The sequence below is a fragment of the Crocodylus porosus genome, unplaced genomic scaffold, assembly GCF_001723895.1.
Source record: "Crocodylus porosus isolate Cpor-Errol unplaced genomic scaffold, CroPor_comp1, whole genome shotgun sequence".
Lineage (NCBI taxonomy): Eukaryota > Metazoa > Chordata > Crocodylia > Crocodylidae > Crocodylus > Crocodylus porosus.
This window is the reverse complement of record NW_017728886.1, coordinates 168,109,248-168,127,141: the sequence shown is the minus strand read 5'-3', so window position 1 is coordinate 168,127,141 and position 17,894 is coordinate 168,109,248. Positions and strand designations below refer to the sequence as shown.

The 17,894-nt window shown below is 46.1% G+C and overlaps 1 protein-coding gene across 1 annotated transcript; it reads right to left on the bottom strand.

Annotated features, from left to right (window-relative positions):
• Positions 1 to 303: 303 nt before the first annotated feature.
• Positions 304 to 14,602, bottom strand: FAM69C (family with sequence similarity 69 member C). The gene is made up of 4 exons (XM_019545049.1): positions 14,307 to 14,602; positions 7,784 to 8,461; positions 3,751 to 3,915; positions 304 to 2,266 (listed from the first exon to the last, which is right to left on the bottom strand). Exons 1-4 carry the CDS (start codon positions 14,475 to 14,477, stop codon positions 2,045 to 2,047), a joined length of 1,236 nt encoding a protein of 411 aa, XP_019400594.1. The 5' UTR covers positions 14,478 to 14,602; the 3' UTR covers positions 304 to 2,044.
• Positions 14,603 to 17,894: the final 3,292 nt, after the last annotated feature.

Here is a 17,894-nt window from a genome sequence, read left to right as displayed (position 1 = left end):
GCAAGGTTTGTTGTGCAGTGAGCATGTACACCTGCTTACTGCTCAGTAGACTATGCTATTTTGCAGTACAGCATCTCTTGTAGTTCTAATCCTAGCTTGGGCACTTGGTTTCCTGTATGACTCTCGACAAGTCATTTGATTTCATTCCTTCTTTGTGCTTGTCTTGTCTAGGAAAAAGAATACCACTTAGCCTAATGTTTACCTGGTCTTGGTTGTTCCTCGAATGCTCCCAACTAGGTAGCACATTTTTACATGCTTAGCAGTGTTTTAAAATCATGTGGGATAATACAGTCTTAACTTTTGCTTAGTCTAGATAAAGCCCACAGGTAAAAGCACTGCTTGGATACCTTAAGGTTGTTGCATAGCCTAATGCTTTAAATGCAATTTGAAGACAACAAATGAAGACTAGGTGCTGTATTATGCCCTCCCTCCTCACAACCCAGCATTGCCCATCTGAAGAACATTGCATCTGATAAACTGTTGCTATGTTGCCAAAGGTCCGTGCTTCGTTTTCCCAGTACCTGAACTTGGCAGCAATGGCAAATAGGCACAATATGAACAAAGATCCAAACAGAACTGTAACTGTTTTCACCCATCTGTTTTCACCTGTTAGCCACAGTTAGAAGGTTGAAGATGCCCTGATCCAGCAATCCTTATTCATGTCACTGGTCTCACTGAATGCAGATGACAAATTTTCATACAAAATTCATTTAAAAACCCCCCCCAAACAAACCAGGCTAAAATAACCAAAAATCAAAACCTGGGCTAAGGCAGGGTTTTGTGTAGAGCAGGGATGCTCAGTCTCCAGTCCATGGGCCAGATCTAGCCTGTAGCACTGTGTCATCCAGCCTGCAGAACCCCCCATGGTCCTAAAATTTGGCAGTGAGAAAGTGGGGGCACTGCTCCCCTGCTGCAAAATGTCCAGACCTGTGGAGAGCCCCAGGCCCCAACTTGGCTCCCAATCCCAGCACACAAGGGGGAGGGAGGGGCGGTGCCAGCCCCTGGGACCAATCCAGCCTGCCAATCCGGTCCCTACAGACAGCCCAATCCAGCCTGCAGATGGGCTCTGCGCCATTCACCTGTCCTGTGGGGCCAAAAGGTCAAGTACTGCTGATGTAGACTGAAGGAGTACTCCCTGATCCTTCCCGCTTATGGGGAAGGGATTGAGAGTGATTGACCTCGTATTCCAGGTGGTGGTAAGCTATAGTCTCCCAGTAAAGTGCCTTCTTACAGAGGTATCCAAGGGCTTGTCTATATGTGAAGTTCACCAACATAATTATACAAATATAGCTATGCCATTGTAAGACCACATTGCAAAATAAGTGTTTGCCCAGATGGGGGTTTATCCCATATATAATTCTAGCAATGGTATGCAATTACAATTATACTGCTTATCATGCTATAATATCTTCCTGGACTGTCAACTCATCAGATACAAAGAAACTATGTGTTAAAGAATATCAGAATCAGAATGAAAAATTTGTATCAAAGCAGCCCTTTGCTGCTGTGCCAATCCATTTTCCTCCTGGTAGAGGCTGCCTGTTAGTAGGGAGTACTCTGCACTAAACTGTTTTTCAGAACCTGGTTCTGGGTGAAAAAAACAGAAACCTTGTGCACCTATTTTAACTTCTTCATTTTAGTTCTGCTAAGCAATTACACTTCTCACCTTCAAAGCGGCATCTGTGTCTAAATGTATTATCACTCTTGGCCCAGAATTCAGACAGATGTCATTTCAGCAGGAGTTACAATTTGTTGTGCAAACAACAATGCAGAATGTCAATGGGCTAAGCCAATATGCACTCAGAAAACCAAATGAGAATAGAGTCCATCTATACTGTACATTGCCATGTAACGTAAAACAATTTCACACTCCAAAGGGTATTCATAGTATTTGCTGCATCTCCAATTGTGACTTCCATTTGCATAGCAGAAGAACAATCTATATTCTGTAAAAATTAATACAAAAGGTTAGAGAAGGTGGGGGAGAGAGAGAAAATGCAGGCCATTTTTCATACAGCTTCAATTTACTGTGCTTGTGATGGGGCTACCCATCCACCATTTGCAGTTCTTTTTGACTGGCTCGGAGCAGTTGGTACAACTCAGAGAGGGAGTTCAGAGAAGTTCTCTGGTATGGAGTAAAATCCTTGGACCCTGGATCAGCACACCTGTGCACAGCCTTCTGCAACTGCGACTGGAAGGGGAAGGGAACGGCGGGTCCCCTGAGATTCGAAGAAAACCAGTGACGGAATATTTTGTCACAAATGACCTGTGAAATAAAAAGGAGTACAATGTCTGTCAGGAGCTGCTAGTATTAACTGCTACCCTATTAGGGCTATAAAATATATGTTCTAGCCAAGTGCAAAATGTCTCTTGCATTGAAAAGCACAAGACAACCAACAATCTACTGTTGACTGTGCTGCACTCCTCAGGCATTGTACAGATCTTTTGCCAGCATTGAGCAGCCCAGAAAAGACACCTAGGTGAGCGGAGTTGTCTGGCAGTCTTGTGGTGACACACAGACATATGCTGGCTAAGAAATACATGGAGGACATGGAGGATTTATTTGTGACCTATCAACAGATTGAACTTAGACTGCTAAAAGCTGTGGATGAGTGAGCATCTCTATATCTTGTATAGCATCAGAGCCTCATAACTAATGGTGACAAGATGACATGCATGCCTAAGAGAAGATAGACCTGGACGGCTTAATTGGTTTAGGTTTGATCAACCTAAACTTCTGTTGAACTTCTGTCCCAGATTCCCTCCCAACTCAACTTAGATTACAGTCCACCGGCATCCCAGAAGCCTGTCTCAGAAAGCAGGAGCTGGGACTGAGAGCCATGCAGCAGTACAAAGAAGTAGGGAAGGGAACAGAGGCCCCTGCCCTACACCGCCCCCCACCCCCCAGCTATCCTTGCTTAGGTCTTGGCTGATGCCAGGCTGTGGGGTGGGGGCCTCTGCTCCCCCTACCAGCCTCCATGTTGCTGTCCAGCTTGGCTGACAGCCCCACACAGCTCTCAGCCCCAGCTCCTGCCTGCCTGTGTAAGGCAAGCCGAGTATCAGTGAAGGGAGGTGAGAGAGAGCAGATGCCACAGCCCCTTCCCTGTGGGCCCAGTCCCCCCAGACCTAAGCAAGCACAGCTGGGTGGGGGGCACACAGCAGTGGGCCTCTGTTCCCCCCCCTACCTCTGCCCTGCTCAGATATCACAGAAATGGCAAGAGCCAGGACTGAGAGCTGTGCAGGGCTGTCAGCCAAGCCAGGAAGTGTGGAGGCAGGGATAGGAGAGCTTGGGTCTTGGGAGGAGAGGACCCCCACTGTGTGGGCCCAGTCCCAGCCATCCCAGACCTGAGCAAGCACAGCTGGGGTGGGGGCACCCACTGCCACTGATGGCTGACTTCAAGGGGAGGGGCTGGGGAGAGAGGCAGGGGCAAGGGGGGGGTCCCCCAGCGATCGATCACCGACCAGGGTGGGAGTTCCCTAGCGGCTGATCACCAAGCCCAAAATCACCAGCAGCGAAACCAGAAATGCACTTCTGCCAGCACTTCTGGTTTCACAGCTGGCGTTTCCAGAGGGTACACAGCCAATCTCAGGGGGTGTGCGTGCACCCATATTCACCCCCTATAAACAGTGCCAATAAACACAAATTTCTTCATCTGATGTGGTACTAGGGCTGCCATACATGTAATATTTACCAGCTGGTGCCAGGCAATTTAAATGAAACCCATGTGCAATAAAACTGAATCTACTCACCTGCAGGTTGTTGTTGGCCCTCTGTGCTCCACACTTTCTGATTTTCAAGTCACACTTTGAAAAGCAATCAAAAAAATTGCAGTCTTCATCTCCTGTGCAGTTCTGTTCAAGGATGTCCCTCATTTTAGGTTCAAAAAAGGCCATATCCACATCAATCGCAACTACCTGTGATTAAAGCAACACATCAGATTGACACACATCCCATGCAAAGTCATCAGACAAGTGTCCTTTTGCTACCATGATTCTCTTAACATGCTGTAGGCGTTGACCAATTGATTCCAATGTCCTTAAAGGTAGAAGCTAAAAGAGGGTATAATGGGAGGATATTCGCTGCCTCAGTGGGTAGCAAGATTATTGCAAATGCAATTGTTTTAATTTTTAATAATAACCAATTGTATATGTGCAGAGCTATATGCACCTTCCATTGACCCTTCAGATCCTGCTCCTCCTGTCCAGTGGGACCATATTCAGTCAGCTTCAGATAATAACCCCTAAGGTTGTGAACTTGGAGTGTGGATTTTTCCCCTTTCAGTTCATAGTGGCTTTGTTTTCTGAAATAGTGTCCGTGCCTCTTTTTTTGCTTTGCCAGCATCATGTTCAGCTGGTTTCAGAAGATATATCAAGGACTGAATGAACATGGAGACTGAATTGTCTTTTACCCTTTCTCGATGTCTCCCTTCAGTTCAGGCTAAAGAAATGTTCAATGAGAAGTAGAACTAGGTCTGCATTGCTGGTGCAGATATTTCATTCATAACTTCTGTGAGAGCACTATAATCTCCCTGGCTGTCAATATAACACATTTCAAGTGCATTGCTTTCACTTAAAAACTGCAAAAATAAACAGTGAGAGAAGGAAAGAGCAATGTGATGACAGCTGCTTGGGATGGCATGTACTATGTAGGAAGTGAGGGGAAACAGATCTCACCTCTGTGCCCTGAGTACAGCAACTTACTTTCAAACTTAATATTTAACAACCTGAGCCTTCACTCAGAGATTACGTATGAAGTAAATGCACTTGGCCAGAAAGGTTCTGAAAATGGAAAAAATGGAGCAAAGTGGACAAAATGCCACTGCCCTGCTGAAGATTAAAAAAAGTTGAACTGGGTGGTTGAGTGGCAGCTGGATTGCTCCCAGCAATTTTGGGTGTAGGCACCTGGCCAAAGACTGGAGGGAACCTCCAAACTAAAGTAAAGGACAGATTCTAATTTTTTTTTCCAGTGAAAAGAGCTCAGACCTGGAAGAAAGTAGACAGAGATTATAATTCCAAATATTTTTAAGATCCTTGGGAAGCTTGATAAGTGTGATGTACCCTGGGGAATTTCACAAGTTCATGCAAGCAGATATCGGAAATAAGTGTAGTTTTTTAGATCCTTTAGTGCTTTGTGCCTTCAGTAGTTACATGGATAACTTTGGAGAAAATGAGATGGGGCCAGATCCTCACATCTGGTCGAACTGATCTGTGGCTGATGCAGGACTCATGACAATGAGAAGGCAAAGATGGTTTTGCCCTTTCCTAGTCATGAAGACAGTCCTCTGCAGTTGGTACCTTCACATTACGTGTTATTGCAACTGAAGTCAATCATCTGCAATGATCTGGTCGATTGTTCTCATACATGGTGGCCGTGGTTGGTAAGAATGAGGGTGCCATAAGCTTGGGGGGTACCACAATGTTGCCATTAATGACAGACCTAGACCGAACATTCATTTAGACTGTTTCAGGGGACAGCTAGAGACCAGTCTGGGTGGCATTTCATCTGCAGGGAGGCTATGTCCTGGGATTAACTGTGGTTGTGATGATGATGGCAGTGATAAATCTTGAAGGCAGCCAGGAGCCACTTTGGATCCTAACATAAATAACACTGCCTCAGTATTGCTGTAAGTTACGGCATCTTGTTGTTGTCTCGAGGTGCCAATGCGGTACTAGGCATCACTGGAATAGAGCAGACTCCAGCCATGCCTCTTCCTACCCCTACAACATGTCTCTCACACCAATGGCTGGCGAAGAGATGACTTCCCAACCTTTCTGATAAAACAGCTTAACTCTTAGTATTGTGATGTGCCTGGAATAAAAATGGAAATAAATCCAGAAGTAAGACGACTATGGCCTAGACAAGTTCCTCTCTATGCAAGTAGCTTTTTAACTTGGGGTGGAAATGGACAGAAGCTGTCTTAGTCTTTCTTTCTTTTTCTATGGGTTTTGATTACTCCCTCTGTATAAATGCAAAGAGAAAACCACAGACAGAAAGAACATCTACAACCAGACCCTACAACCCTTGAACCACAAGAGTTAGCACTCACATATTATTGAAAAGAGCCCTAGGTTCAGGGAGACCACTTGTCTATGAAACAAGTGAACACATTAGTAAGAACTTGGAAGATCACAACCTATAGCTTTCTCTGACTTACAAGTTCTCTGACTGTCAGAGCCTTTGTTTAATGGGCCTGATCCTTGAATCCTGGTTCAGCTCAGGAAAGGAGGGCACAGCTGGCATCAAGATCCTTTTGCTGTCTCACAGACCCAGATTAAGCAGCCTGAAGATGTTCTGGTACTCTGCCTCCTTCCCACCCACACTTCTCAGGTGTTTAGCCTGCTGACTGCTTCTGTCTTCTCTGCCCAGTGCAGGGGGAGTGCTTTGGAAGCAATGCATTCAGCTGGGAGGAAAGAATCCTGCTTGCATTTCCCTTTAATCAATCCACTGAGCAATGCTGAATGAGGTTGCCAGGCCTTACCAGGGACTGTGTCCAACTCTCCCCATTCAGAGGGAGAGCCCTGGCTCCAGAAGGTGGGGAGGAATTGTGGAGCTGCAGCCCTCATCAAAAGGTCTTAATGAAAAAGCACTCAATGCTCTTTTACTTCTTAACAAAATCTTTCCTCTTTTGAGGAGGCAGCAAAAACTGATGTTTTAATATATGCTCAGCCAGATCCAATTATAGTCCTGTGTAGCATTCATGCTGTGTCCGAATGAAAACATGGTCAACAATAGCTGTGCTGAGGAACCTTTAGTATATCTTGTTCTGGCTAAGCACTGAGATATTTCAGTTTTGCTTGATAGTCCCCCACCTATTCTCCACTCTGCCTGTACATTGCACCTGAATAAACAATAAAAACTAATTGCAGGGTGAAGGGGAAGCACTCAAATTGCTTTCAATGGTTATATGCTTAGGTAATATTTGTCCAGCACTTTGAAAATGTGTCAAATTAAAGTTTAGTAAGTATTGATATTAGCAGTGATACTGCTGAGCATGTTTTACATCCACTCCAACTGCAGAAATTCCATTGATCTCACTGGAAATTATGTGCAGGGTTTGAATGCTCATTATATAGTGACTCCAGTCCGCACACACAATTCCCACTGAAACAGATAGAGTTTCTGCCTGCCAAATATGTTCAGAAATACAGTTGTTAACAATACCACTACTTACTAATCATTTTTGTCCTCTAAATTTATGCACAGCTGTATTCTGAAAAGTCAAAAGGTGACTCTCGAAGAATGGCATCAAGAGTTCTGTGTTCATGGTCTTCAGTGCTTGCTAGATCAAACCTGCTCAGTGCAAAAGCAAAAAGGTGTGTGTGTGTGGTGGGGGGCAGGGTGGAGTTGTTTGTTTTGTGTTTAATATCAGTCCTGCAAACTCAGCATGAGCTTCGACTTTTAAATTGAGTTCTTTCCTTCTTGAGAGTCACCACTAGAAATAATTTCTTGGAATCAAATTATGACCTTCCTATAGCTCTGCAAACTTATTGATCGAGTGCTCCTGACATTTCAAGTGTCTTTATGCATGTGCCTGGGTGTAACTAAATTGGAACCAAGTACAGAATTCTGCTCATAATGCAAAAGAAAGAAAAGACTCCAATTCCTCCTCTCTCTTTCTTTGATGCTTTGTGTCTTCAAATATTACAAAATGAGAAAACAGCAAAATGATACTTTTGTCACTAAAGGAGAAATTCCAATGAGGAGGTGTCATTTTAACACATTTCCTTTTCAGAGTAGAACCTAGCCTTAAATTGTGACAATGCTACCAAAGCACACACTTACCGTGAGATCATTTCTGATAGCAAAGTTTTCTGGTTTGATATCACACAGGTGAAGCTGGTGAGAAAAGTCATTATCAAAATGTTGAACCATATCCAGGAAACTGAGTGCAATGTCAATGATTGCTTTCACTTTGCTTTTAGTGCCACGGAAGGAAGGGCCAACTGCATCCTCCAAAGGGAAAAGTGTTTTGTGCCAGGCATGTCCAGCAGTGAGATACTCCACTGCATAGAAATGGCCACAGGAGCCGAGGACCCGTAGGACATGTTTGCTGAAGTCTTGCAGTAGGCTGAAATAGATATATTCTTCCTGCTGAAGCAAGGACCACATGCTGGCCACTTGTGCTTTCCAATGCAGCCCTCTCCTTCTAGTCCACAAAGGTCCTATGCTGCTGTTGGAAAATTCCAGACCCAAGACATTTTTGACCTCCAAGGCAACCATGAGCAAAAGCTCTGCTTCAGGAACATCTTGTGCTTCCATTTCCTCTAGCAAACTGAGGCGCTGATAACTGGAGAAAATTTCCTTTTTGGATTTTAGGATGACTGGCTGACCTCTCCACTCAGCTTGAATCACTTTCTTACCTCTGTCATAATAAAGACAGTGCTTGTACACCAGCTTCTGTGCTATACACAAGTCTTCACACAGGTCACCGGTCAAGGCTCCTTTGCTGTAGTCGAGACACTAGGGCAAAGGAACAAATCAGTTCATAGCAGAAGAATATAAGCTAAGTATTTCAGGAGGAGAAGGTACAGTAGTACTACTCAAGGGTCATCTCAGCTATTGCACAACAACTCTCATAATGCCTGACTTCCCAGAAATTCCATGGAGATCACTTTCATAGAGTGATTTTATGACATTACAGTCACCCAGGTGACTTCCAACACTAGGCATTGGTCATCTCTAATTTCAGATATATTTTTTCACATAGGGCAAGGTGCTGGGCTGCATCACTAAAAAGCATAGGAGAGAGCTCCCAGCCCAGGCAGAGTGTGGATACTCTGTATACTAAGTCACATCTGGATACTCATGATTCTGGATAGCTCTGGGGAGACAATGCACATAAGTTAGCCATCCCTGTTTAAGTTACAGCAGCCCATTGTCAGCTTCCTGCTGGTGGTTGTGTTGCCCGAAGACTCTGTACACTGTCCATGGTGGTCCCACGACCAACTGGCCCTCAGTAAAGCTGTTTCAATCTGTCCTCACCATAATTCCATGATATTGTAACAGCTTCAGTTTCCAATCTACTGAAGCCAGAGTATTCAGGGTTTATAAAATAGATAAATGCATATATTGTTTCTTTAGAGAAGTTAATGAGTACCAGGTGCAAACATTAACACAGAGTGTGTGTGTGTGTGTGTGTGTGTGTGTGTGTGTGTGTGTGGACATTTGTACATAGCAGATGAGCATAGGTAATTTTAATGCAAATGGCATAACTTCAACCCTTGATTAAAGAATTATGTAAATTGCTGTTTGACAGGTGGGTGGTCATTGCAAATGCCTCGAAGAATTAAAACAATTCCCCCCATCAGACCTTTCTTCTGCTTATAATTATTTCCATTCTCTCACTTCTATAAGTGTATATATACTTCTGTGTATATTCAGACCTTCCAGAAGTGCAGCTGCAGAGACTGTTATGGGTGGATGAGTGGAAGAGCTGATCAGAGATGTGTGGTGGAGGGGGAATAGTCCGTGGTGATGTAGAGAGCTAAACAGTTCCAAACAGCTGGGAGGTAGCTTGACAATGTCAGTGTCCTCCATTGCTTTCTGGCATATGTACTCTTACTTAAGCAAGTTGGCAGCTCCCGTTGTACATGTAAGGCTTGTAAAGGCGCTCTCACCCCAACCTAACTTGTGACTAACTGCTCTTTGTGTAAGAAACACAATCATAAAATTCAAGTGATGTTATTTTGTTAAAATAGTCTATAACCAGGGGACATGGGAATAGCGGTGGAGTAATAACATTGCCAGCTTAGGACTTCTGGTTACGACAGCAGTGCGGAATCTTCTTAAATCCATAAATTGTTGAATCCATGAGGAGAACTAAGAGTGATTAAAGAGCTGTGATACCTAACCTGTACCTAGTTCAAATGGGCATGAAAAATACACTTCAGCAGAGGCATAATGGGGCAGTGGAGAAGCAGGAGGGCACTGGTAACTTCTGACAGCTAATGCCACTGCCATGGGGATGCAACTGCAGCGGCGACTGGTAGGAGAAAAGCGGGGGGGGCACATACCTGCCCTGAGATTGACCTCCAGTTCGGCACCGCTCAGGACAGGACAGGTTTTTATGGGGCTTTTGGCCTGCCCTTGGCCTGCCTGCAAATTGTTCCCCCCCAGACTCAGGAAGAGGCACCAGTCACCCCTGGCAGCAGCTGTTATTTCCTCCTCCTCACCCCCAAGTCAGTACCTGCAGCTGCTGCCCCAATTGCCCTACCCTTGTTATGCTACTGTATTTCAGACAAAAGCAGAATACTGTAATGATAGAAACCTGTGCGAAGAACGATGTACACAAACTCTAATGTTCATGCTCCATGCATACATGTACATGCAAATCCAAATAGGTAAACTTACTGGAGTTCCCTTGAACTCCCTGCTGGTATTTGTAAATGGGCATGCATAATTTTGAAAGTTTGTGAATGGAGAGGAAATAATAGCAGCTGGCTTTTTGATTTTGTGGATACAGGCATAACAAGATCTGATGGCTAGAAGTTGAACTTAGTCTAAGTCAACCTTGAAATTAGATACAATAGCTTAGTGGCCCTAGTTTCAAATGGAATGGGAGAGGGGTAAACTTAACATTGCTAGGAGCGCTCAGCACAAAATTTTATGTTTCTACAGTATATATTTTAATCCAGCTTCTAGCAAAATTCGCCAGATTATAAATAGAACAGGTCAGACCACACGATTGTCATGGTCCCTTGTGGCCTTAGAGCCAATGAATGAATAAATGACTCTGAAATCCATTTGAGATAAACTGGTGCCACACCTGTGTGTAGACAAACCTTCAAAAATTGTAAAGGGGCTTTTGAGTAACTCAGTTCTTGGGTTGGAGGAGGGGCTGGTACTCTTCTGATGTGTTTTTTAATCAGATGCTCTAAAAGTGGCTCTAGAAATCCTAAGCAGCTCTTGGACTATGTTTAGTGTAGTATAAAGGGTTGCTGCTTGAAGCATGACCTGTATTTCACTACAGTGTCATTAGTAGCTCCTCAGTTCACTGATGATCCAAGGACTGCCGTTAGATTTTTAAAAAATATAAAACACTGAAAACATTCATTAAAGAAGAATTAAACTATTTTAAGGGATAGTAATAGCCGTTTCAGCCGCAGCATTACTGACAGTTCATATTGAGGCAATTAACTACAATGATCCCAAAGTCCTTTGAGTCACTGCTTTCCAAGACAAAGTCTCCCATCCTTTAAGTGCAGTTTCCATTTTTTGTTCCCAGATATGTTACTGTATCTTGCATTTATAATATTAAAATACATTCTGTTGAATTGTGACCACCTAATGAGGTGATTCAGTCCATTCTCTAAATTCTAGCTTCCTCTTTATTTATTACTCTACTAATCTTTGTGTCATCTGCACATTTTACTAGCAAAAACTTGATACTGTCATGTAAATGGTGGATAAAAAGAAGATTCATCCCAAGAGGAGTCTGGTAGAAATGTCCCTGCTCATTGATGTCAGTGAGCCAGTTTTAGTCTATCTAATGGGAACCCTGTTCATTCTGTATAGCACAAGTTGTTTTGGTTTGGGGTTTTTTTGGGGGGGTGGGGTGGGGAGGAGTGTTTGTTTGTTTTTAAATCAAGATGTACTGCAAAGTTTAAATACCTGACATAAATATAATATACTATAAAGAAGTGTAAATGCCCATGTGGACTGGACTCACTTTGTGGTTTCTATCTGTTTAAAGTTGGTTATATCAGTTTAACTAACACTAGCTAATTTACCAATGCAAGACGGACCAGTAAGCCAGATTTAAATTAATATGAATGTCCGTAGACAGCTTTGACCAGTTTAAATAGACTACCGTAAAGTCACACCCTCAGTAATACCATGCTACATTGTGTATAGAATAGACCTGCGCATAGCTACTGTCTTCCTTATATGCTGCTTTGGTGGAACTGCAATAGTGATCAAATTTATAGAAGACACTAATAATACAGAAGTCCTGTATTATTAGTCCTGTTTTAGGGAGAGAAACTTTCAGCTAAGAGAAGCGGAGCTCAGTTCTTCTTAGCTCCACTAGGAGGATGCTTCTTTTCAACTTGTTTGGTAGAGCTATTGCTTGTGCACAATTATGGAATTACTAAATGTTTCAACCGCAGATGCACATGCAGCCACACATTGCCACAGATGTGTCTGTGGATGCCCCTTTATTGGGTTGTCATTGAAGTCCGCTTTGGTGTCTGGCCACACATTGCCACAGATGTGTCCAAATGACTCATCCCTGAAATCTCATTCAGGGCTCAGGCTAATGGGAGTAAAATTGCAATATAACTTTTCAGGTTATGTAGGAGGCAAGGTAGCATTGTACCTTCTCAGGGGCACAAGCTCTTATAGCAGCAGCTCACATCCTTCTTTACTTAGCCTAGAGGTGCAACACCACCTGCCTTCTCTGACTACTGTGACTAACTACCTCCCTCTTTTGAAGTTGTCTAACCCAACATCTCTCAACCCATGGTTTGTGACCCAAAAGTGGGTTGCAAGAATACATGAAAGGGTCGCAAACAAACTTTAAAATGGATTCCCCTTTAAAGAAGAAAAGCATGAGAAATGGTGGCTTTTCCCTTGCAGGCTGGCAGAGTTCCAGTTTGCGAGGGACTGCTTGGGGCCCCCCATGCTCCCCATGCCCCCCCCCCACCTCACATACCCAGCTCCTGCCCCACACACTGGGGTCGGGGGGGCAGTGGGTCAGGAGTGAGGGGCACTGGGTTGGGACTGCCACTGATGTTCACAAATGGGTCCTGGTACAAAAAAGGTTGAGAACCACTGGTCTTACACCACCTAAATCTCAGAAAAGAGGAAACGGCTACCCAGCCCAAGAAACATGAGACTATTGCTCTTTGTTCTGTTATCTAAGTGGTGGCAGATGACAGAATGAGGAGCAATGGTCTCAAGTTGCAGCAAGGGAAGTTTAGGAAAACTTGCTCACTAGGAAGGTAGTAAAGCACTGGAACAGGTTACCCAGAGTAGCTGTGGACTCTCCATTCTTGGAGGTTTTTAAAACCTGGGTAGACAAAGCCTTGGCTGGGATGAGATCATTGGGGCTGGTTCTGTTTTGAGCACAGAGTTGAACTAGATGCCTTCCTGAGGTCCCTTCCAACCCCAATTTTCTATGATTCAGTGTGGCTGCTGCATCCTGCTCCCTGGCTGCTGGTTAAGGGAAAGGAATTCAGCCCTTCTGTCACTGAAGTAAGTTGTCTAGGCTGCTGCAGCAGCATTGGTCTTCTTTTATTAAACAGAACTTAGCAAGCCACCGATGATGATAAATTTCCCCACTGCAACAGATTATTTAATTGCCAGTAAGACCTTTTTTCCCCCTCTGCTTGACAAAAGTCATTAAAAAAAATGAGCCCAGCTTTAATTGGTGCCCACCCTGTTCCCCCCCCTGGAAAACACAGACTGGTTCTTTCTGGGGAATTTCAAAGAACCGTGCGGGAAGTTTGCGTTCAACATTCCCTTCTTTTATTTTAAGACGTATTTGACAGATCACTCGCCTCCCCCCTCCCGGAGGAGGCATAAATGTGCTGGGGGCTGGATCGTAGAAAGGATTTTTGTACAGAAAGTTCCTCTGGACTAAAAGTTGTGGGAGAAAGGACCTGGGATGTTCAGCCGGTCCTCTGCAAACAAGACATGTCCGCAGCGCCTGTGCCCAGGGCAGCGCGCTCTCAAACAATAGCATCCCGCCGGCCCCGACTCCCGCAATCAACCCCTCTCGCTCGGGGGACGGATCCCACTGCTGCGCGTACTGCAGCCCAGCACTGCAGGGGCTTGCGCTCGCTCAGCCTTTTCGCTCCTCTCTTGAAAAACCAGCCGAGGCTTTACGAGTCCCCGCACTGAAGCCCCGGCTGGCGCGTGCGGCAGACCGGACCTGCGATTGCCGCGGGGCTCAGATGCAGCCCGGCCGAGCGGGAGGGAGCTCCCCTCGCAGTGCGCGTCCCGCCGCCGGCGTAGACCACGCAGCATCCGCGGCGCCCGCTCCGGCCCCTGTCCCGGGGATCTCATGCTACCGCAGCCGCGCTTTATGTCCCATTGCCCGCGCACTGCGTTCCACTGCGCGCGCTCCGCGTTCCACTGCGCGCGTTCCACTGCGCGCGCTCCGCGTTCTATGTTCCGTTGCGCGCGTTCCACGTTCCACTGCCCGCGCACTGCCGCCCGGTCCGCACTCCCCAGCTCGCTCCCCGCCCCGCCGCCCGCGCCCCCAGTTCCCGGGCGGGCTCCCCCGCGCCCCTCGCCACCTGCGCGCCCTCGCCCGCCTCTCCGGGCACTCCCCAGCCCTCGGGCATCCCCTCGCCCCACGTACCAGCCTGGCCAGGATCCGCCGACTCCGCTCGTCGGTGCAGCGCTCGGAGAAGACGCTGGGGTGGCCGAGGAAGAGCAGCGTGGCGAGCAGCAGCCAGCCGGCGGCCCAGGAGGCGAGCAGCAGGAGGCTGCGCCTCCGCCACCCCCGCGCCCAGCCGGCCGTGCCCCTCATGGCCGGGCGGCGGCTCCGCTCGTCCTCAGCCCGGGCGGGCGGCGGGGCAGCGCCATGGCCCGCAGCCGCGCGCCGCCCGGTGCGTGCTGCCCCGCGGGCTCCCGCGCGGCTCCCGGTGCTGGAGGGAGCGGGGTTTTGGTGGGGGGGTTTTGAATGGAAGCCACGTAGTTCCGCCTTCTTTTGTCTGCGGTCTCCTGTGTCAAGCAGCCTCCTGCCGGAGGTCCGCGCCCGCCCCTCCAAGTTTTCACACAGGAGGATGACAGGGGCTGCGGGAAGCCTGGGTGCTGGAGGGGAAGAGGCAGCCTGGGGCGGGGGCTCCCTCTGCGCCCGGCTGCTCTGCCTCTGCCACAAGTTGATTATTCTGGGATGCCTGAGGCTGCTTTATTCTCCACCGCAATTGGGAGGGGGTTGCTGAGAGCCACCCAAGTGCCCGCTGCGGGCCCATGGTGATCCAGCCAGGCAGGCCCCCGCCCCAAGGAGCCTAAACCCCAGCTGGGACCTTAAACACCCCCCACCCCACCCCATGGATCCTCAGTGTGGAGGATCTCGGGAGGTTCCCGCAGCAAACCACTCGAATAGCCTGTGTACCATGAGCCTTGTGCTATGGAGAAGCTCATGCCAGTCAAAGGCAGCAAGGACTCATGGTGACTCATTGCTCTTGGGCAGGGTTGGATCTTTGCAGCATCTCCCTGTGCCATAGGTGCCCCCCCCCCCCCAAGATTGGCTGCTGCCAGCTTCTGCGTGGGGTCACCACTCACCACCCTGCCGCCCACAAACTGTGCCCCCCTCCAGTCTCAGGAGGCACAAGTCACCCGTGCCCTGTGCCTTCTGCAGGTGGTAGCTAGGAGTCTGTCCCTCAGAGCACTGTCCTTCCCTCTCCCCCACCCACAAATTGTGCTAGGCTGTGAACAGGCCCATCTATTTCAACACCTCACTCATGGCGTGAGGTGCCCATGAATGCACTCTTGCAGTGCCTCCTGCAAGATACATCAATAAAAATAATAAAAAAGCCAAGTTCTTCCCCCTTCACTCATGTGGACAAGCACCTCACTACCACAACAGTCCCGCTGCAGTAAAACACCCCGGAGTTCATAAGACCACCTACAGAAGTAAGTAAGTAGTGCTCTCAGCATTCATGAGGCTAACAGGAACTGGGCCCTGGATGCAGAAGTAGTAACGGAGGACGAGGGTGACCCACGAAAAATCATGCCGCAAGTTCATTCTAATTATAAACTATGTACCGTAAGTTGCCCTGGGAGTGAGCTGTCTTGATAAGTGAATTTAATTTAATCAGGCGGAGGTCAGTGTTGGATAGCTGGCTACAGATATATATGTGCAGCAGCATCATGCCCAACCTGATTAAGAGAAATTTCTCTCTGCCCAAGACATTAAAAAGAAAGATGTGACTCCTGACACGATTGGATTTTACCTCTCAAAACAGCACTAGAATTCCCATGCTGCAGGGATAAAACCCCCACCGCTTTTGCATGCTCAGCAGAGTCCCACCTTCATTATGGAGCGGGGCTTGAAGTCATTTTTTAAAATGTGACAGACATAAAATTTAAAAAGTTACCTAGTTAGCCCTCAAGGCTTCTTTAGACTGGCAGGGGAAAGGGAAAAATAAGAAAGAAAACAAAAGCTCTATTTTGCCCCACTGGAGCCAGAGGTTAAAACATTACCACTAGCCACGGTTTCTTTCTAGTGTGCCTTACTGACTGTTTTTTCTCTCTCTTCCTCCCAGTCCTTTACATCTATGTGTTGACCCTGCATCACACCACAATATTGTCATATTTCTTGTCATCTTACCTCAGGGTAAGCCTTCATTTTAAATGCTGGCAGCACAGTATGATTGTAAGAAAATTAGTTGGTGATCTGAGCAAAGGACTGGAAGCCAGTAACTTTTGACTGTTGATCCTTGCTGTCATTGAGAGACACATTTTTGGAAGCTGCCTCTGAGTGCCAGGTTTTTGTATGGCCACCTCCATATTGCCAGCTGTCTCAAATTGGGAGCCCAGAATTTAAGTTCGCCAAAAAATTAGAGGCTACTTTTTTATATTGATACTTAATCTCTTTGAAGGTCAGTATTCCCATTTGTAAAATGAGGGTAGCAACGGATAATACCTCTGAGGAACATAATTATTTAATGCCTGAAAAACACTGTACAAACAGCATTTCCAATGAGCTACGGTTGTGAGAACCACATATTAGTTACTCCTGTCATGGTATCTGTAACTTGGAAAAAGATATTAGAGGGCTCGTCAGCATGGTAAGTTTAATACCTGTAATTACAGGTACTACCTTAATGTGCCATAATCGGCGCTGCCTGTGTATTAGCACCAGCGCACACTTCTCTGGTGAAGCTACTGCACAGTAGACTAATTCTACTGTGCATTAGCATGGGTTTTGCCTGCCACACTAATGTGCAATAAATTAGTCTACTGTGCTTGAAGTGTCTCATGTAGATGCACCCAGGCATTCCTAATGCACTCCTCTTGCATTCAAAACTCCCTCTGACATCAGTGGGAGTTTTGAATGATTCTTCACTTCACCTAGGAGGTGTCTTGATGTTCACACAAAGCCTAATTCTACCAGTTCTTATATAAAAGAAAGCTCCTTGTGCAGAAATGCCTTCAAGCTCAGGACCATAGGAATTATGATAAGATTGGAGATATAGTATTAAAGCAGAAGGAAAGTTTAAAAACAAACAAATGAAATGCAGAAACTGTGTGCATCTAATATTCTGCTAAACTTAAGGTCAAATTTCTATTTTTTTAAACATTTTCACAAAACCACAGGGCTGGAAGCATCTTCAAGAGTAGTACTCCCGCCAAAAATCTCAAGGAGACCATACTTAATTCAAGTTATGTATTACACAGTTGGTACCAGACTGTCCTCTTCCTCTTCTGGATAATCCCACAGGAGACAGAGAACAAAACTCTATGAGGATCCCTTCCAGATCATTTCGAGGCATCAATCAGTCAATGGGGAGGATTTTGCCCAGATTTTGCAGCCTTTTCAGATGAAAAATCCCAGTGATGCCAGTGGGAGTTACGTGCATCAAAATACAGCAAGACTTGGGACCTGAGGAAAGTGCAGAAAAAGAATAAAAGTAATTATGTTATATTGTAGTCAAAAAGTGCATTATTGATGGGAATGGGATCTGAACCAAAAAGTTTTGGTTCAAGCATGGATTGAAACATTCCTAAATTCATGGGTATTTGGATGAAAGGGGTTAGAATCCAACTGCAAATGACAGATGTAGATTCAGACTTCCCCAAATTTCTAGGCTTTTCAAACTGGCAATATTGATTTGAGCCTTTCTTTGAAGAGTGAAGCTGGGTACAGTAGAATATAAATCTATTTGTATCCATGTCCCATCGCAATTTTCTTGAAGCATCTCTCTGCAGCAGAGCACTT